Raw genomic sequence first — 22,411 nt, 5'->3', positions numbered from 1 at the left:
CAGATTTTACGGGGACGGAGGCAATTTCTATAATTTTTCTCCACGACGTTGTCTCTGTCAGCAACACTTGAAAAAAGTTGAACCATTTGAAATGGTTTCTGTCTTCTGTATTGTACACAGATTTATTTGTAAGATGCAGACAGTCGTTTTTTTTTTCCTTTTTTTTTCCCTAAATACATGTGAATTGAAAGTAGTTCCTGTTTTATGAAGAGGTAAAATAGACTGTTAGCAACATGTTGCGCAGGGTGGGGGAGATTGTCCGTGTCCATATATGAGAGTGCACGTGAAATAGAGGGATATGTACCGTAATAATGTGAAATAGGGGATAAGTCAGATACCTTAAGCTAAATATACACATGTACCTCTTGCATGTACTCATTTAGTTCTAACTAAATTGAATCCCTGAATTAACCAAGCTAAGATATTTCGAAACTTGAACCTAGATCTAAAACTAGAGTATTTTATAAACGTATCGTATCTATATATTGTGAAATATTTTATGTTGTTCAGATACTAGAAGTTTTCGCTCTTCACGACATATTTTTAGTTTTAGTATATGTGTGTTATTTATAAAATAAATAAAATATTTAAAAAAAAAATCACATTTTGTTAGCAAGCAGCGCGCCATTCCTCACACCTACATTCACTCTACTACAACTTTGCACAGCCAGTACCAGATGAGAGTGCCTGTTGGGAACATATCAGAAACTGTCCATTTCTGGCTTAACATTTATGAAAAGAATGTAAACTTACACAACTCTCCGTAAAATTTGCTTTTCTGATTTTGGGTCAAATATGAACCAGCAGGCAGAAAGAGCTTTGAACTATAGGTAAATGTGTCATATACCCAATGCTGAGAAGGACCTGCATTCCAAATAAAACTAGCAATTGGTTATTGATACTGGTCCACCTTAATGAAGTTTTCATAGTTAAATACAAGAGCCTGCTTCAACGAGTTAACGAGGATATATATATATTCGTTAAATATTCAAGATTTCTGTGTGCAATCTGCAGTTATGTTTGATACGAAATAAAACCTTTGTATATAAAAATCAATGATGTCATAGAAATAACTTACCTCTACAAAAACTTGCTCTTATTCAGAGGCTGCTGACTGTATGTTTATTATATATTTCATAATAATGGATTTACCGTATTATCTCTGGCAGCCACCAAGCAATGAAGTATACAGTTTTCTTTTGTGTTGATGATTCAGAAAATTGGACAGTATATGATTGCAGAAAAGCACTAGGAATTTAAAAGTATTCGAATCAGACTTTTCTCTCACAATTGTTTCCTGCTGAGTAGGGAGATGTGTGATCGTAAGGAGGTACTTGTAATTGCAGTGTGAAGCGAATGACAAATTCGCATATATTCACGATTTTAGTTTTCGTTTATACACAATATATTATTAAGTGTAAAGAGTTATACTGTGTGGCTTACGTAAGGAATACATATTTTGTAACGTTGATATAGATGTTGCAGAAAGCAGGCCAGAACATCAACGAAGCTCTGGAAAATTTTATATTTTCGGGCTCTCGAGGTTAGGTAATAGTTTTCCTTTATTTGCAGGATCTCAAGAAGATCCCTAAATGAGCTATACTGTAATTTTCAGGGACAACAGTGAGCAACAGGATATAATAAAAAGACAAGAACAGGCAGTGCAAATGCATGAATTGACTCGTAATTGCAGTCCAGTATGACAAACATTGCACAAGAAAAACTTCAATTTAATATGGAGGTAATGGAAATTTAAATAAGGGCATTATGTGGTTTGGGGCTTTTGGTTAAAATAGCACTCTGCCTTCATTGCATTTAGTTCATAAGGATTGGCTAATATGAACTATAGTGGGTGGGGAATATTTTCATAGTTGTCTAATGGCTTTACTTTGAAACAAAAACCTGCATTGGCCGAAAAATATATCTTGAATATCTGTACTGAAAGGAAGAGTACAGAAAGGGCGAACCGTACAGCAAAGTATTCCCGGTTTCTCTCTTCTTGGTTTCTTTTTTAAGATTGGAAAGTATTTTTGGGTTTTTGCATGTTTATATTCTTTACATATATCCTGAAATTAATCCGAATATTATATAGGGTCTAGTCAACGAAATCAATAAATGTCGGTTGTAGTCAATGTATATTGCATCATGGTATTTAATAGAATTGAAAGATATATGGAGAAAACGAGTGTATATGTGAACAACAACAAGAATAATGATGATACAAAGCGAAGTGTCAAGTTGCCCTGTGAACCAAATATGCCGAAAATACATACATATTTTAAAAAGTTGAGTGGAAATAAAGAAAAGAAACAAGAGTAACTTCTCATATTCAGTAAAAATACTACTCATCCAATTATTTTCCTAATGGAAATACAATTAGGTGAATAGTATTTTGAAATATGTTTTCTATACGTTCTATGAGTCAATACTACATCATACTCGATGTTTATGCATCATGATTGAACTTACGACTCAAATCTATTAATAAGTACACCACCACTGTTGTCGCTGTACATATACGGATTGGAGGTATTATAGAGAAGGGGAGTTGAATTACATATTTTGGATAATATTTTCGCACATCATGCAGTCTTCTTTCAGATAAAATTAGCTCAGAGTAGATGTCTTGGACAAGTCTCCTTTGTGCAGGATGTTCTGCGCAAGATCATTATATCAGATACTATATGTTTCAGATAGAGCATGCGGTGCTTATAAATTACAAACAATGGAGATAAGGGAATGAAACATAAGGTGAGAGAGCAAAATGTCAGGGGGCGCATCAAATGAAGCGTTCTCTTTGTCCATTGGGCCTCCTACCATAGAGCTCTGAAGGGTAACCCGACAGTTTTAAATGACTAGATATATTGTATGTTACATCGTTTAAAAGATCATGGAAAAACAAACAATTGTCGTGGGGAAAAGTTGTTTGTATGGAGTGCCATTTGCAAAAACCAAGGAGTGGCTCCGCGTAGCGAAGTCCCTAACGCTCTCGTCTTTGATGCAAGTGGTTCCGCGTTTGATTCCCGGAAGGGAAACTGGTCGAAAAAATGAAAGCTTATTCAGACCACCCATCTTGATTGAGGTTTTCCTCATTTTCACAAGACAAAATGCCGGGATGGTACCTAACATACAAATCCCAGGCCACTTCCTTCCCCATTTCTTTCTTCCTTTCCTTTCCTCGGTTAATGTGATCGCCGAGGGACGTCATTCCTCATAAGTGACGGGCTAACATGGCGTAGGCACCGAAAACCCAGAAATCTAGTTCCTAATTCTAATGAAGACCAAGGAGATACTTTCTTATTTGGTATGATAGTACAGTTAAATGGTGGCAGTTTCGGGAGGACATTTGTACAAAATTTTAAGTTCCTGCGCCCAGAAGTTGGAGGTGATAGTCGAAGAAAGCAGATGCGTTCGGGGGTCCAATTGTGGAAACTATCACTTTTCTCGCGGTTTTCCCGTTTCCTTTCACTTTCTTCATTCCACTGTTCCATTCATTATCGCTATCGCTGTCTCCTTTAATCTCAGTGCATAACCCTGGGATGTTACTCATGGGAAAAATCTGGAAACAGTTCGTTTTCGTGAGTTGCTGGGTTTGTGTATTTTGGTAAGAATATAGAATTTAATGGTTTAGGTGTTTTCCGAGTAATAGCTTGGGATAGGCCTTCAAGGGGACATTCCTAACTAGGTAAATCTGGGGGGAACGTTGGTTCAGGGGTAGAGCATTGTGGGCTTTCTCGGGGTTCTCCAATTTCCTCTTACAATTTCATACCACCAGTTATTTCATGATCATTCACTTTCATCCATCATCCGTCTCTAACCTAAAGGGCATAACGTGGGGCGCAAAACTAGAAATTCGCAAGGGAAATGTGGATCGTGAGGAAACCATTAGAAAGCCTCTTCTCCATAGATAAATAATAGATGTGGTTGGGAAGTTAATGTAGGCCTTCGGACCGATAGTTTTGAGGATCAACTGTAATATAGCTCTTATCTGTGGGCTGGATGATGATGATAGAGTTAGGACGCAATATTAAGATTGCTTAGCATTCGGCAGATGTAATGTAATGAGCTTGGAGGATATTTGAGAAGTTTATTAGAAGTAAAGGATATGTAGGTTTTGAGGGGATTACAGTTAGAGAGGAGTCGTTAGATGATTTTCTGGGTGCTGTGATAGATTTCTATGTGAAAATATCGTTAGGTTTTACTCCTTTCGGTTGAACTGTAGTCCTCTAGCATATGTTGCGGGTATGGGAAAATAAATGGTATGGAATTTAGGTTGATTGATTTCGGAGGTCGGGTCGTGGGATAAGACACTCTTCGTCGAGATTAGAGGGTGTAAAGAGAGGTTGAGATTTTTTGTGTTGAGAGTGTAAACTATAGGATTGTTGCAAGTCCGATCTTTTTTGGATTGTGGGAGGGGATTATTTACGGTTAGGGATGAAATATATTTCAGGATATAATATGAATTACGAGAAAATAGTAAAAATGTAATCACAACTAGAAAAGAACACTGTGAATTCGTTCGCTGCATGCTTCATCGGAAATGGAAGAGAAGGCAAGAAACAAGGAGGAAAGAAAAGAAAAATTAAAGAACAGAGAATAAGCTGTGAAGTGTCCAGATGGGTGTGGTATTGAATGTCAGGGTCACGTGGTAGTCTCATTAGCACTACATACATGGAAATAGTTTCTAGTGCGAAGCCCTGTTATCTACTGGAAATTAAATGGCTGGAATCCATTAATTTTCCATTACAAAAGCAGACATTCGGTAGCTTTTTCAAGCAATTTCCAACACTCTTATTGTTTTGAGATTATCTTCTTTATGGAATTTCAAATGCGTGTTTATTGTTAAAGACAAAACTCGTAATTAAAACTTAATTTGACGTAGATATGTTTTGAGAATTTGTGTGTTTTACAATTGAAAAGCTGTTCATAACTTCTTGTTTGAGCTGAAAGTATGCTCTTTGACTTTCATAGGGAATCAACACAGTACAAAATAGATTCCTGACTCAATGTGATTTCGTTATTTTAAAAGATGGCATTCGAGTAATCACTGAATATGAACAGTTATTTGTTTCTATTGAGTACTGGAATGTTGTAGTCCTTTCATTTCATTTTCTTCATTAAATTACTGCTGTGACATATTTCCCTGCTTGTAGAAGGTTGGGTAATGTAATATTTGTGATATTTCTATCGTCACCATAAGTTTCTTTTTTTTTTTTTTGGTGTGTGTGTGTGTGTGTGTGTGTGTGTGCGTGCGCGCGCGCGCGCATTTTAATGCTTAATACGTGCAGGGAATGCTGAACAGTTAGAACCAAGGAACTCAGAATTGGAAAATGAATTATTTATTAGAAGGTAAAGAAAAAATAATCATACTTATTGATAAAGTAGGACTCTAAGCTCTTTCACTAAACATTTTGTGAATTAGAAATTGAGCTAAATAGTAAGAGAAAGAGAAGAATTAAATAGCAGAAAAGTATTTGTGAAACGTCCAAGATGGAACCGCCCACCTGTATGCTTTACAACTATTTTCTTCTATACATACTTTAGTGTAATTGTTTTCTTTTACTTTCTGGTAATTCATTTATGTCAGGTGTTAAAGTAGTGGTGCAACATTTTGAAATTTATACAAAAAACATAATTTGGAAACAACGTTATTTGCTATTAGCTGTTATAAGTATATTTTATTTTATTTTTTTAATGTTATATCGTTTAATTTCTTAGGGACTGTTGATAGCTGGTAACGAGGAACAGAAGAAAAAATATCTTCCCAAATTAGCGTCAGGAGAATGGATTGCAGCCTTCTGCTTAACAGAGCCAAGTAGTGGGTCTGATGCAGCTTCTATTCAAACTCGTGCCAAACTGACGGAAGATGGAAAGGCGTGGATCCTGAATGGTAGCAAGATTTGGATTTCCAATGGTGGATGGGCGAACTTCTTCACTGTTTTTGCAAAGACTGAAGTAAGTACATTATTGTTCTCTGGATAATAACAACATAATTGGTTCATACCGAAATGTGTAATGACGACTTGAAGTCGTCTTAGATCAGTAGTTCTCAAAGTGGGGTCCGCGACGCCTAAAAATTTAAATGTGTTGTAATAAAATGGAACTCATAGCTGTTATATAAAAGGTATTTTTTTTTTAAGTTACTAAAAAGAAAGCAATTAGAAATTATATCGACGTTTGTAAATTTAAATGTTTTCCCACTTCACAATTTCTGCCCTGAAGCCGACCAACCGTTATGTAGGAGTACTTCAAATGAGAGAAATTCCTTCTTTGTTAGGGCACTTTTTCAAAAGTAGTTGTACATTAACTGCATGACACCTCGGAATTTCATGGATTTCATCTTCAAGTGGCGGAAAGCTCCCACCAATTCCAGATTCTTTTCTTTAAAAAGAAAGCAAATGTTAGTCATTCCTATGCTTATAAACATCAAGCCTCCTCCAATTCTGGGATTAAAAATAATAATAATAATAATTTTTCAAGAGTGATCAATTAAAAATAACGAAAACCAAATCTTGGGACTTGTTGTATTCTTAAGCAACAAAGAGAAACTACACTCTCGATGTTGTTCTGTTTTCTTCAGTAGCAAGATAATGTGATTAGATAAGAAAAACTCGGCTTAACTGCCCCTCACCTTTTCAAGTTTTTGGTTTGGTTTTGCATCACTTTCCAGTTTTAATCACGTGCATTTTCTTTGTCAATTTAACTCGAGTGGGATTTGAGGATGACGTCTCCACACACACCTTCAGCTCCAGCTAATGGCGATAGTTATGTTTTACACCTTCAACACTCCATCAAACAATAGAAAGGGAAAAAGTTTAACTAAAGAGAATAGATATTAGAGACAGTCATAGATATCACGGGTTCATGGCATGACACGTGCCGCATAAGTGGAGAGGGATAAGCAACAGATGTATACACATTGATTTGTCATCAGCCATTTGTTTCTTGAGCTGCTCAACTTTCTTTTGTGGTGATATTTGTTAAGTTAGCAATGAATCGATGGTTGCAATCGTCTGCAGTGAAACGAAAAACTATTGGTGATAAGTCGAACAATGCTTCTGAAAGTGAGCCTTCATGTTCGCAAGCTACTACAAGTGAACGTGAAGAAAAGAAGAGAAAACTACGCAGGTATTGTGATGACTACCTTCGTTATGGATTTACATACATAGGCAGTAATGACAGCCAACAGCCTCAGTGTGTCTTGTGTTCTGAAGTACTGAGCAACGCAAGTATGAAACCTGTTAATCTTCGAAGACATTTGGAGAAGAAACATGAGGGACACGTTGGTAAGTCGATAGATTTTTTTTATAAACAAACTCATGGAGATGAAGCGCAGTAAAACTGTAGTGTCAAAGACTGCAGTGGTTGGTAATACTAACGCGAAAGCTACTTTAGCGTCATATCATGTGTCATTGCTAATTGCTAAATCTGGGAAACCCCACACAATTGCGGAAAATTTAATCCTACCAGCTGCGAAAGTTGTGTGAAATTATGGTAAGTGATGCAGTTGCTAAGGAAATAAACTCAATTCCCCTTTCCAACGATACAATTAAAAGAATTGACAATATGTCTTTCAATGTGAAAGAACAATTAATTTCAAAAATTCAAGGTAGCTCATTTTATTTCTTACAACTTGATGAAAGTACAGACATAGACGGAAAGGCAAATCTGTTGGTTTTCATCCGTTTTGAGTGTAAAGAGACAATTTGTGAGGAGTGTTTGTTCTGTACGGAAATTCTTCGAACAACGGCAGAAGATGTGTTTTGTACACTTAATGAGTTCATGGTAAACGACGATATTAGGTGGGATAAATGTGTAGGTATCACTACGGACGGAGCACGTGCTTTTACAGGTTTGAAGACAGGGTAAATGGCTCGAGTGAAACCTTTAGCACCAGAAGTAAAGTGGATTCATTGCTTTATACACAGAGAAGCTTTAGCAGCGAGAAACCAGCCTGAGGATTTGAAATGTGTTCTGGATGAAGTTACAAAACTTGTTAATTTCATTAAATCACGTTCTCAAAATTCCCGTCTTTACACAGTTTTATGTGAAGAAATTGGCAGTGAACACACTCAGCTTTTCTTACATACTGAAGTGTGTTGGTTGTCAAGAGGCAAAGTTTTATGTCGTTTCTTTGAGCTGCGTGATGAAGTACGTTTGTTTCTTTTAGACAAGCAACATTCTTTTTCAAGCGAGAAATTGTGTGATTTTGGTTGGTTGTGTAAAGTGGCCTATTTGGTGGATATTTTCTCCTTTCTCAACGAACTTAGGCCTGCAAGGAAGAAATGTTAATATCTTCCAGGTTGAGAGTAAAGTTGAAGCTACAATTAAGAAACTGCAGCTGTGGGCAGTACGAGTACAAAACAATAACTATTTGTCATTTCCAGTGCTCAAGGACTTCATTGATTTTTCAGGTGAAAAACTGTCTGGTGAAATGCACAAAACACTTGTAGGACATTTGAAAACATTAGCCACAAATTTTCGGGAATATTTCCCTGTTCCACAACCCGGTAATGGTTGGATTGAAAATCCTTTCAGTAATGTAGAAATCGATGGCATACAAAGTATGAATCTCTCTAACACAGAAGAAGAACAACTATTAGAATTATCCTGCGACACTTCCTGGAAAAACGTTTTCAAAGAAAATGAACTTTGTAGCTTTTGGTTGCGTGTGCGCTGTGAGTATGAAGAGTTGTCTAAAAAGGCATTGCAACATTTGATGCCTTTCCCTACCACTTACTTATGTGAGCAGACTTTTTCTGCTCTTTGTAGTATTAAAACCTTAAAACGAAATCGTCTTAATGTGGAATCGGACCTAAGATTGATGGTGACAAAACTTATTCCAGATTTCAGTGCAATTATGGAAAAACACAAAGAATTTCATTCCTCACATTAGTGACCCCACATTTGAGAACATTGTTTATCAAGTGAATTTTCTTTTAAAAAAGTGGTTTTCAGTCTTGAAAGTTACTGTATTTTCAATCTAAATTTCGTTCACTAGGAAACAATTTATCTTTAGAATAAATTACTTATTACAGTATTTTTCTCGATCTTTTTCTTTTCAGTGGTAATTTTAATTAGTATATTTTTTAATACTATGTGAAATTTCAGATAGTATTGCAAGGGGGTCCGCAGATCACTTTCCGAATGAATAGGGGGTCCGCGTTATCGGAAAGTTTGAGAACCACTGCCCTAGATCATGAAACATCAATTGTGATTTTGGTGCTCGGTGAACAGGGATATCGTCCTGAAGAAGCAGAATTCCTATTTTCAGTTTTTTGCGGCGTTGCACTTAGTTTTGTGAGTAATGTAGAGTAATACTCTACATTAAATATCTGACACTTGGGCTGGTAGTCTATGAGTACAACTCCATCCTTATCCCGGAAAAATGTTGCAAACACTTTCTCATCCGACTTCCATCATCAGTTGAACTTCTTGAAGCGAGGGGAACCTGAGTAACTCTATTACTGTTGTTCCGTTTCAGGATCGTGGTGGTGCAGGTATGTTTCGTTTATAGTTACTTTTCGTGACAGAAATTGGCCGACTTTACGGTCAAAATGGCAGATGACCTCATTTGATGCCCTCACTCTTTCACGCTTTTAATCTGCTGACATATTTTTGGGAAACCATTTTTCCGAGAGCTTTCGCATTCCCAACTTTTTATGAATTATGATACCAATGATTCCCGAGAAATGCCCATAATCTGTTCCACACGTTTTGTCGACATTCTGCGATTTTGAAGAGTAATGTCATGAATTTCACCTATGATTTCGGGGACATTCACTGTTTTTGACCATCCTGCACGTGGAACACCATGTGTTGAGAAATCGCCATGTTTAAACTGTGCCACCCACTTCTTAATTGCTGCTGCATATGAGAGTCCGTGGTGTTTCACTGATTTCCTCATGAATTTGCTTCGGTGACTTCTCTTGGTGGAACAAAAATTTGGTGACAGATCTGATCTCGATGTTCGTGAAATTCGCTGTTTGGGCACATACAATCATTTCAGGAGCCTAAAAAACAAAAAGAATTTATCAATATGAAAATTTGTATTTGTGTATACAGAGGTATGCTCTTTAAACTGTACAATTTCATCATTCTACCTGCACTCCTTCTCGGTTGGGCTACTAATTTTTCAGCAGCCCCTCATAAGTTAATCACTCTAAGGCTGGTACAAGATCATCATTGCCTCCCGATTTTCAGTTTTAATTACAAATTTTCGTTCTCTTACGGAGACCTCTTTCAAGTAGTGTCAGTGATGTAGAAAAAGGAATTACAGCATATAGAACGTAAAGGGGATGTGGAAGAAAACAATTGTAGAAGTTTCTAATAAGCCTCAGTCTTCAGATGATCGAGAGGAAAAAGTGCGTCGATATTTCTTTTTGTATCGTAAATTGATTAAAATTTTCTTCAGGACTTTTTTTTTTCCATTGCGTAATTTTATAACCTCCTTTACAGTCTCCAAGAAATTTGAAGGAAAAAAATCACCAATTATAGGAGCTATTTTTCCATACCTAATGTTCACTCATTTGCGTTTGCAGTGCGTTGACAATGTTAATAAAAATTTTGTGGTGTGACATAATGTCTCCATTAGTGTGAAGGAGCAAATTGGAGTTAGATAAAGAATTCGGCCAGGTTTGTTTAGACGCTTAAGGGAAAATCAACTCAATGCATGTAAGTGATGTGCAGTAATAAATAGTACTAAGAAAGTCTAGAATATCTGTATAAATATAAACACTAGGACTCGATTGAGCATAAGAGCTTCTCCGTGGCTAAATGGTTAGCGTACGCGCCTTTGGCGCGGGAGACCCGGGTTGGATTCCCGGCGGGAGCTCATGTGGTTCGGATTCCATGTTAATCAGTAGGTCAACGTCTCATATAGCCTCGCTGCTGAACGAGACGTTAAACTCAAAATCAACTCAACTCAACTCGATTGAGCATAATATTCGAGGTGACACATTCTGGGAAGTAATAGTTAACTGTGCTTTATTTTATTTATTTATTATATTTTTCACTTTTACGTATACATTTTCTCTGCTTGAAAAATTCTTCGTAAGAGGACGAAAGTTTTGATTTGAAAGTGGAGATTGAGAGGCAAACATGGTTCGTTCAGTATCTTAAAAACCTATATACGTATAAACAGTATTAACTGATCTGTGAGACTGGTTAACTGTTTTCCAGAGGAGGGACGGATCATTTTCGTCTTGAATTTTCATACTAGTGTGTGTGTGTACTTAAAGAATAACATGCATAATTCTTTTCGTCCTTGATTCATTTTTCCCGGAAAAAATCAAGAATATTATATATCGTAGAGTTCAGCGGAACTCATCCGACCTGGATGAAACTTGGCATGCAGGTAGATATTAACCTGCTACAAAAAAGCATGAAATATCACATTGTGCAAGGTTTTAGTTTCCGAGGTATGAGCAGTCAAAATTTGGCTCAAATTTTCGAAAATATAAGGTCATACACAGTACTCATCCGATCGGGATAAAATTTGGCAACGTAGTAAAGATTGAACTACTATATAAGCAGGTGAAATATTGTGTTGTGGAAACGTTCGCTTCCCGAGTTTGGACAGTCAAATTTGTAGTGATCTATTCGAAAAAAAAAAAATACACCGAACTCATCCGATCGGGATCAATCGCGGTATAGTGATAGACCTTAACCTGCTATATAAGTTATATTGTCCATGCTCTCGATTTCGAGTTAAGCCCGGTCGAATTTGTATGATATATTCGATAACAAATTGTCAAACACCGAACTCATCCGATCGAGATCATATTGGTAGATCTTGATCTTCTGTATAAACATGTGAAATGCTGTTTTGCAGACTTTTGTTTCCCGAGTTGTTGGTACTCAGATTTTTAGATTACATATTCGAACACAAACACACAAAAAAGAACATCAACCGAACTCGTCCTATTGGGATCAAACTTGGCATGATGGTAGACTTTCACCTGTTGTATAAACTTGGGAAACATTATGGTGTTCAGGCTTTTGGTTCTGCATAAAGTTCTAAATCAATACTTGGTCAAAATTAAACGGAATAAATACTATTTATATTAGCAATTAAAGGTCAGTCTTGCACAGAAAAAAAATCAAACGTAGGCTTTATTATTATTATTATTATTATTATTATTTTTACAACTACGCGTATTTTACTTGTATACTTCGCTGTAATTTTGTATTTATTCTCGGTGAAAGTTCAATTTAATAATAGTGGTTTTCAAAATACTGACGTCTGTTGAAAAGTTCTTGTTTTAATAGTATTCATTTCATTGATATTTCAAGTGCAGGAATCCAGTAATCTTCACCAATCCATTGTTCTTAATTTTATGTCTTCTTAGTTTCTTTTTTTCTATGAGCTTAGACGACAGAGGATTTCATTAGTGACAAGTAAACCGACGGGGAGGGGGGTTAAATGCGGAAATAATGAAGCACTAGATATAAACAACTAATAGTTCATTTTTATGGATACTTGAAGTACAGGACAGAAACGACCAAAATCTTCGTTAATTTTAGTAGCGTTTTGGGTCGCTTATTTCTGTCCCTACTTTACATGTCATATTGCCATAGTACGGCACAAAAATATACAGAATTGTTTATGCGAAAGGGATAATTTGAAAATCGTGATTGACTTGTTTGTATTTGTAAGACCTTGTCATGAAAGTGTTAACTGGCAACATTCGTGAACAATAAGAAATTTTTAAAACATATTATCCCGTGTTAATTACTATTCCTATATCTATAGTATTTCCATTTTTGTTTCTTTTTTATGTTTTTCTTATTTATTTTTCATTACGCTGTTAACCACACTGCATGCTTGTACTTCCTTTTTAAGAACTATTTTATCATGATATTCGTATCACGTAATGCAGTTTATTGAAATTTTGGTATAATATGCTGCTGATGTTACGTTTGGGTAGATACAATCAAATATATGGTAAAAACCTTACCTTAATTGCATCTATTAATTGCTAGTAATAATCGTGTATTACTATAATCTGATTCATTTTTGACTCTGACTAGAGTTCTGCTTGCATCGTCGAGGAAGATCTAAACTAATACCAAGATAGGAAACCTAGTGTTAATAGTAATATTGCCACAGTATAATGGTGATTAGTCTTATGATCCATATGCCTGAAAGAAGCTTGTTGGGCTTAACAACACAAGACATCATAAAATTTTCTTTTCCTGCAGGTAGAAGATGAATTGGGAAACAAGCAAGACAGAGTAACCGGCTTTCTTGTGGAAAGGGACTTTGGTGGAGTTACTCATGGTAAACCTGAAGATAAACTTGGGATAAGAGGATCAAACACATGCGAAGTGAGTAGAAAACATAGGTACTTTTTACTGTATTAAAACAAATTGTTAAGGAGGGAGATAACAGTGCTTGTGCCTTTAAACCGCATCCATTTTTGAGCTGAAGTGGTTAATTCTCTCAATTATTTTTTCCTGCAATGCACATATAGTTAAAAATAAGTTACAATTTTCTTTTTGTTCATTTTCTTCACGGTTTTGAGTGTATTATTTGAACTATCCCTGTTATTAATTGAAACTTAATGTCAATATTGAGTTGAGTGGAAACAGCGTGCTGTTCAAGTCACTGTTATATACTGACTAAGTTGGTAACAAGGCAAAACATTTCCAACTGTTTGGGAGACTCAAGTGTGTTAAATAAGCATCTGTGATGATTCAGAAATTACATGCCTTCAATGTACGCATTGTGTCAATTAAAAGAGCATTCTTCCAAAAAGTAATGGTGCTACCTTGAACATCTTGTGACTATAGAAGGTTGTTCGGTTTATATTACATCGACTTTGAAGGGTACTCACCTTACGAGTAACCTCGCTGCCACCAATCGATCTTTTTCTCGATTTGTTGACATAAGCTTTTTAAGAATCTTTTTAAATCTTACTACCTTCACGAAACGTCACCTGATCATATTGTTGTAGCACGAATTGTCACAGCACTCCGTTCTATTATTTACAAACCAAATATCGAAAATTCTGTTTTGCAATTGTGGCCACTCTGAAAGCAAGGAAACAAATACAAAAACGCAAATGTCCACAACTCGTTCCCTTGTTTTCTAGCAGCAAAAGTATTAATGAATAATATTTCAATTACAAGCTCGTATATGTTCATGTGAAACAGTTTTCTGAATAAATTCATATAGATCATCAATCGAAATACACCTAAAAATGTTTCCATATCAATATTCTTATAAGTCTTAAAAGAAGTGGAATAAACTGTGCTCGTGTGAAAGAGAGAGACTAAAAATTGGAAAACCTGTCTGGACTAACGTAAAGAACATATGACATACAGACAGATTGTGTTGCTTAGTCACTCTACCATGAATCATCGTCTTATGAGGAATAAGAGGCATGCATCATCTGCTCGTACAAATTGGTTTTCGATCATATTAGTGAGCTCTTGTGCATGCCTAAGCACGAAATAATTATACATATGGGTAAATAGGTCTGAATATCAGTTACTTGCTGTTAATTTCATTAATGTGTCTATTCTTTTTATTGCATTCATTGAATCTCCTTAGATTGTTAAAATGTCATACTGTGCACTGGCTGTTGTTTTTAATTTCTTACGAATGTGGACAAGTTAACCATATGATACAAAATTAAATCCAAGCCAACATCAAGGATACACACACACCGGAAACAAGAAGTCAAATCGGGATTAGCGCAATACACATTACCTCAGAGTCATACGATTATATTCAAAATATATCAGAATAATAATAGGAATATATTAATAATAGGAAATAATAATAATTTTTATTGTCACTAGTTGTTGCGCCCGACTCTTCCTCCCGTTGTACAGTGTAGATTAAAATCATGCTTAATTGGAAGTTCTGTCAACAACTGACATGCGAGTTAAGTTGCTAGTAAATTCTCACATTAGTTTTAAATTGACAAACTGCCTGCATGCTACCATCAAGCAAGCAAGCAATAGCACAGGTAGTGACATCTATTAGCGCGACGTTTCTTGTTTATAAATAGAATACGAATTTCTATAATACATTGAAATTCTTGAGGAAAATGGAAATACCCAAACGATGAACAGATACGGATTGAAACTAAGCAGTATTTGTAATATTACCATATTCTTTTAAAAGCAGGGTGTCTATCGGTCACGAAAGTCATGAAAAAATCACGGAATCAGAAAACGGTCATGAAAGTCAAGAAAAGGTCACGAAAAAGTCACTAAATTTCATTTTGGAATTTTAGTAGACACCCTGAAAAGTTAAGGATAGTAACATTTTTCTTCAATTGTTGAGTTTTAATTGTTTTAAAGTAAAAATAAAAATAAAAAAATGGTCTCAGTAATTGCAATTCAATAATTTAATTAGTTTTGGTATAAATTCATCTGCCTCAAGGGCTTGGACGCACCCTCGAAAATTCACCATTCTCCAACAGACTTACTACTCTACCCCTAAATTTGCCATTCTTCCTCCCAATATATATCTTTCTTTCTCCCAAATTTACCATTCTCAGTTTAATTGTACAAATTTTACTTAAAATTTATGTCTTCTAAATATTCTCTATGTGCTCTAAAACTCACTTGGGCACCCCTGTACCTCGGACGACGATAACGTCTTTAGCTTTCTAATACTTAAGTATAATGCATTTAAAATCAAATAAAAGTTTGATCAAAAACAAAGGATTTTTTTGGGGGGTGGGAATCTTTCATCCCCTGATATGTTTCAGGAAGTTTGTTAAATTATGCCAATATTTCGTTTCGGTTGTGTTTGCTATTGCAGTCAAAAAATGAGTTTCTTTTGTAAAAGGCTGTACTATGAGAAATATTTCTGTAGTAGTAAGATTATGTATGTTTTCAGGTAAATTTCGACAACACTCGAGTTCCTGTTGAAAATGTTCTTGGAGAAGTTGGTGGTGGATTTAAAGTTGCCATGAATATTCTTAATAGTGGCAGATTTAGTATGGGAAGCTCAGGAGCAGGTACACGCTTATTTTTCTCGTATTTTTAGCAGTAAAAGTGTAAGTTATCTATTTTTCTTAGTACTAAATTGACGTTTATATAGTACAGCTATCAATATTAATCGTGACAGTAAACAGTATTTTATCTTTTAAACACAGAGCGTTTAAGAAAATGGTGATTTTGCTGACCAGTGTTCGAACTAGGAAGAAATTCGTTGTTCAAAATTAGGTTGAACTCTGAGTATTTTAAAGTCAATTGTAGCGTAGTTAATGCCTGATATTTCAGAGGAATTTAATTCTCTCATCACTCTCTCTTTTAGCCCACACAGCATAACCGTGGGATGTAAAACTCAAAGATTTAATTTTCGTTTAATTTTTTCGTTCCTTTACGCGCATATCCGTCGTCGCTAACGCGCTTGGTCTTCCGGACACTTCCGCGTGGGCAGTCAAACTTCGCTCTGCTCCAAACCAGACTAGATGCAAAGATAGCTAGTAATGACCTAGTACAGGTTGGTTACTTTCTGCAGCGGTAGGACACCAACAGGCAATGCTAATGTAAAATGGTATCCCACGTTTATAGGTTTAACAATAAAACAAATCACAGGACACTTTCTCATGATTGGGAAAACTGAAAAACTACTAAATATGCATGAAGAGCAACGTAGCACTACTGCGCATAAGACTCCTGTGTCCGTTGGCGTCTTTGACCAGGTGCTTGTCTGACCAACTTCGAATATTCTGCGTGATGTGGCAGCTCTAACCAAACGCGTGGCTCCAGTCGCCGTTGGCGTTAATAATTGATTTTGTGACGTGACGCCTGTGATCTGGTCTCTTTCAAGGGCGTTCAGATTTGGGTGAATTTGCCACTGGACCTCTTGATCATACTTGTCCCTAGTGCGATGAATGGTCAGACATGCCGGTACGGAGTATCAAACGCTTCTATCCATGTTATGCGTACCCTGTTGGCATTTTCAGAATGCCAATACTGCTTCAAACCTCGTTATTTGTTTCTCACTTAAATACTCTCCCATCATTAACAATACCTGCAAATTAAAAAATAAAATAATAACACGAAGTGTTACTGTATACCTCTAGTTTTGGGCCACCTGCTATAGTCAGTGTTAGTAAAGATTTGTATTATATAAAAATGAAACTTCCAGACGTTCCGGTTTAGACGAAACAGACCCTGATTTACATGTCTCTGTTTTCCTCCAAACACACAAGATAATATCATTCATGTGATATTTAAAAAATACCGCTTTTATTAGTCATCAATGCTCAATTAATAGGAATAATCTGCTGCTATGGTGGCTGTTGACCTATTATTTACTTAATTGTGATATTTCAGCAAGAGCATAACTGAATGCAAGTGTACTGTAAATTTTCATAAAGTGTCCCGGTTTTTTTAGTCGGGAAATATGGGAACCCTAGTCTAGCGTAAACTTTTATAATTTATATATGTAGGTTGGTTGCTTTTGTTGCTCTGAAAGTAGATATGTTCTCTTTCAAACATAGAATAAAACGTGCTACGTGAGATTCTTTCTTTTACAGAAGCTATTCAGGACATAGCACAAAAACTGTTTTAATAATTGTCTTTCAATGGTTAGTGTGGTTGTATTTATTTTATTATTTATTTATTTATTTATTTATTTATTTATTCATCCATTCATCTCCAACTACAGGAGTATGTCTGACTAATTACGATGATATACAGGAAACATTCTATCTTACATTGTGTGCAAGTAAAGAAACAAATAAAAAAATCTATTGCAGTTATGAAATATTATTATACTGAAATCTGTAACTAATGTTGTTTCAGGTGTTTTGAAATATTTAATTCAAATGGCTGTAGAACACGCTGTGAATCGGAAACAATTTGGTAAGCAGTTGAAAGATTTCGAACTTATTCAAGAAAAATTCGCCAAATTAACATGTGCTACATACGCCATGGAAAGTATGACTTATCTTACGTCTGGCCTGTTAGACAGTGTTCAGAATCCCGATTGTTCAGTAGAGGCAGCAGTAGTAAAGGTAGGAACTGTAGGTTATTTCTCTCAGTCGTTGTTCATTTGTTTATAAATTGAAATCTTAAATTGTGCCCTGAAATGTTCGCAGTATGTGTACTCTAAAGTTAGTATGAAATTTGCCTAATGAAGTACTGTAAGTATTAAATGTAAAAACGTAAATAAATTCTGCATTGCCGAATCAGCATTGGTGTTGTTGAGGATGGGTCAGATGAACTATTTTTTATTCTATGTAGTTGGCTCTAATATTATTTGAATGGTTACCTCACATTTTGCATTGGGAAGATTATTTGAAACTGAGGAAAAAAGAAGCTAGATAATAATAAAGCTGTTATCGTAATGCGTGTATACCTTTCATTTAAAAAAGCAATACAGAATTCTAATATAACTGAATTCTATGTTACTCTGTTTCATTCTCTTTTAGTTTTATGCCTAATCAAGTTACATATTAATATTTTTGTATTTTATTTTATTTATTTATTTTTTTTAATAGTGTATTTGTACATCTTTCGTGCTAGGGTACTACAATATAAAAGCGTTTCTAATTAAAATGAAACCGCATTATGGACGAACAAAACATTTCCAGGTATTCGAAATCTAGTAACTTTTATGTATTTGATTGGATAGTTTCCACCAATTATAGGTCTAATTCCGTGAACGTATATAGAAAGAAAATAACAAAAAACAGGGATGTGTTCTCCATTCTTCTGGGCATATGTTTTTAGTGAATACAAGTACATTTGAAATGGTATCACTGTATTTTTAATAACTTGATTTTATTTACAGCGGTCCTAATTTACTGCATGTGATTTTGTTACAAAATTGTATCTTATATGTTGTATTTCGTAGGTATTTAGCTCCGAGTCATGCTGGAGTGCTACAAGCGAAATACTTCAGATATTTGGTGGAATGGGGTACATGAAAGATTATCCTATTGAACGATGTTTGCGGGATAGTCGAATACTGATGATATTTGAAGGAACTAATGAAATTCTACGGATGTTTATTGCTCTGATGGGTAAGTGTTTGGAATTTAAAGAACTTTTCAGTTCAACAGTGTAACTGTAAGATTCAAAGCATGAATAATGTGCGACTGGATTCATTCTCAAACATGGTATCTTGTTCAGGTTGATGTGATTATCGACTGATATTTGTCTCATATTTGGACAATATTTTAGCTAAAGCAGAAATTAAAATTCAAGACTTAGTGATAATTTTAGGCAATACTTCATTAGCTAGGTTATGTACTGTCGTCTTACTTGCTAGTGTAATAACGAACTTAATGAGAGCATTTTTACTATCAATTTCACTTCAAAAAATGGGGATCTTGTACAGCATCAATTTTTTGAGTTTACAATTTTTTTTCTCCATTTTCTCGAAAACTACGCATGACCCTTTACACCCATCCATATTATTTTGTTTTACTTCGTGAGACGTATCTATTGGTGTTTGTCTCTGTTTCCCCGTTAAACGCTAATAACATTGTAGAATATATCAATATTGGGTGCATTAACATTATCGCAAATGAAATGTTAAATAAGAGTATGTCAGATGTTAAAAATGAGGAAGTTGTTGTAATTTACTCATGTTAAATACTGACACCATGTCTTATATAAAACGATAATCATGCCTGTTGCGAAACATGGTTACTTACTTTAATGGGAAGAACACAGACTGAAAGTATTTGAGAACAAGATCTTGAGACGAATATTCGGGCCCAAGAGGAATGGGGATGGGGAATGGCGGAAACTTCATAACGAGAAACTGCATAATTTATACATTTTACCAAACATTGTTAGGATTAGGATTAGTAATTAGACTTTTAGGCTGTCAGCACCTAAGACCATTTAGCCCGTCACGTATATGAGGGATGACGTCCCTCGATGAGCACATTAACCGTTGAAAGGGAAGGAAGAAAGGATTAGGGATGGAACGAAGCGGTTTGGGACCATTATGTTAGATACCATCCCGGCATATGCCTGGTGTGAATAAGGGGAAACTCAGGATAAACCTCACTTAAGATGGCTGGCCTGAAAAAGCTGTGTAGCGACCGAGTGTCCCCACCACAAACATTGTTAGGGTCATCAAGTCTAGGAGGGTCAGGTGGATAGGGCATGTAGCGAGAATGGAAAAAAGTAGGAATGCCTTCAAAGTTTTAACTGAAATCCAATCGACAAACGTCCATGAGGAAGATCTAGGCGCAGATAGGGCGACAATGTTGAGATGAATTTCGCAGAAATAGGAATACAAAGTAGAAACTGGATCCAGTTGGCTGAAGGACAGAAGTCAATGGAGAGCCTTTGTGAACGCGGCATTGAACCTCCGGATTCCATAGACCATAGAGTTGGTTAGTTAGTTAAGTACTGACACCTTTTATACCAGAAGAAAGCGTAATATATTAATTTCTAGTAAATTTCTTGAATGTTACTTATGTGTCTATAGACTGTTTACAAACAGTATATCTCACTCTTTCATTCATTTACTATACCAACAATATAATTAGTACATAATATCACATATACAACGAGAAATTGAAGTAGTAGAAAAAGTTAGGAGGAAGAAGCACTAAACAAAGTTTGATTGGCAGGTTAGTTTTTGCGTATTTTTGTTGATCTCTGTGTTCATAAATCGTAGAGGTGTGAATGTAAGTTTCTATGAGTTGAAGCAACAGTTCATAAAATCTGATTCCATTTCATAGCATGCTGAAGCAACAGTACAGTACTATTGTTTGTCCTTCGGCATGCAGTGACAGAATTATTTTTATTTCTTTTTTAGGTCTTCAACATGCAGGGAATGAACTGCGTGAATCAGTTAAGAAGCTAAGAAATCCTCTGATGAATCCTGGATTTGTCGTATCGAAACTCTGGGAAAGACGTCGACAAATACAAGACTCACCAAAGTTAAATCTTGGTCTAGATGCCTATCTGCATCCTTCGCTAAAGGTGATTTCAGTAACCATTTCCTTACATTAAGCGACGGTAGTAGTGCAAAGTGTGCAGAGGCAGAATCACAATAGAGCCATATAATAATTTTGAACGTGAACACTGACTACAATGATTTCGTCCGTGAATTCTGCTATTCGTGAACATAGGTGCACGTAGCTTTTACATTTTTGTAGAAGATTTGTCATACTTGCAATATAACGTTTCTGATTGTTAGGTTAAGATTTTAATATATTTAAAAAAAAAAAAAAAGCCCTCGAAAGTGTTCGAATTAGGGGGTTGTAAGAGATATACCAACTGAATGCACAATGTATTAATTGGGAATCCTCTAGGAAAAATACTATTATTAATTCCGAGAAAGAGATCTGGTGGATAATATATGGTGAAATCTGAGGGAGGTACGAAACAACAATCTTTACTGGATTAGAACGGAATAAAGTCCACTGGCGAGCTTTTGTTTCTGCAGATTTTTTAGCCATATAGTTAGTTAAAAATTCTCCACCAACATACAGTATTAGTTTCCTAATAAGTTATTTAATATATGAGAGCAATTTAGTTGATAAACCTATATCAATTCTCATGTTGATTCATAGTAATGTGGAAGACATTTTATTTTAAAGGATGTGAATCTTTTTATAAACAATGATCCACACTTTACACTATGGATATATTTTTTGGACCCCTTTCTTCGCTCCCCAAGTTTGTTCAGTGTAAATAAAAAATGAGCGTAAAAAAACGTAGAGCTGTTGTAGAGCAGAGTTATCTTTGTCTTAGTACATATTGCTTTGCTGTAACTATTTTTGAGCAACCACTATAAATAGCAAAATTTGTGCTACGAAATTGTATCGTTAGTGAAAACATTTTTTCGCTATAAAATAAATTGTTGTTTCATTGTAAACATCTCGAAATATAAGGCACGTCCACAAAATAAGTGTACTAGGGCCCTCGCGGGCAGAGGAACTGTATTCTTGCTATGTTGGTTACACTGCCGTATAGCTTAGCTCCTACTCTTTCCACCGAGCCCAGCCACGCGTCAATACGACCACAACTGTGGCCACAGTAACGTCTCCCGTAAAAGATGTCGATAAAACCTGCTGCCAAGTGCGAGATTCGCAGCGTTATCAGTTTATAGCGAAGAAGTTATAAATCGTACGAGTGTGTTTAAATAGTGTCGGGAATTTGAAAACAATCGTACTGATGCGCACAATGAACAAAGGAGTGAAAGACTGTCGATTTTGATTGATTCGCTTGTTGAAAAATTGAGAAAGCTGTTCTTGGCGACTGCAAATTGACTTTGGATGAACTTTCGGTGATGTTCCCACGAATCTCCAGATCTCTGCTGTATGAAACAATCACGCAAACACTCGAATTTCATAAGCGGTGTACAATGTGGGTCCGAAAACAATTGACAGAGCAGCACAAATTGAATCGAATTGCAACCTCCAAACAGTTTTTGGAGCACTATGAACCTTCAGACTATCATCTG

The 22,411-nt window shown here is 35.7% G+C and overlaps 1 protein-coding gene across 1 annotated transcript in view; it reads left to right on the top strand.

The window, feature by feature from the left end:
* LOC145688295 (complex I assembly factor ACAD9, mitochondrial-like) overlaps positions 1-22,411 on the top strand; it is a 46,994-nt gene that overhangs the window by 8,042 nt on the left and 16,541 nt on the right. The window contains exons 3-8 of the mRNA XM_081762298.1: positions 5,719-5,955; positions 13,204-13,329; positions 15,860-15,980; positions 17,779-17,990; positions 18,833-19,001; positions 20,759-20,925. Of these exons, the coding sequence (XP_081618424.1) occupies positions 5,719-5,955; positions 13,204-13,329; positions 15,860-15,980; positions 17,779-17,990; positions 18,833-19,001; positions 20,759-20,925 (1,032 nt within the window). The remainder of the gene's footprint in view (positions 1-5,718; positions 5,956-13,203; positions 13,330-15,859; positions 15,981-17,778; positions 17,991-18,832; positions 19,002-20,758; positions 20,926-22,411) is intronic.

Source organism: Thermobia domestica, chromosome 6, assembly GCF_964235325.1.
Source record: "Thermobia domestica chromosome 6, izTheDome1.hap1.1, whole genome shotgun sequence".
NCBI classification, from domain to species: Eukaryota; Metazoa; Arthropoda; class Insecta; order Zygentoma; family Lepismatidae; genus Thermobia; species Thermobia domestica.
This window is presented reverse-complemented; position numbering and strand designations above follow the sequence as displayed.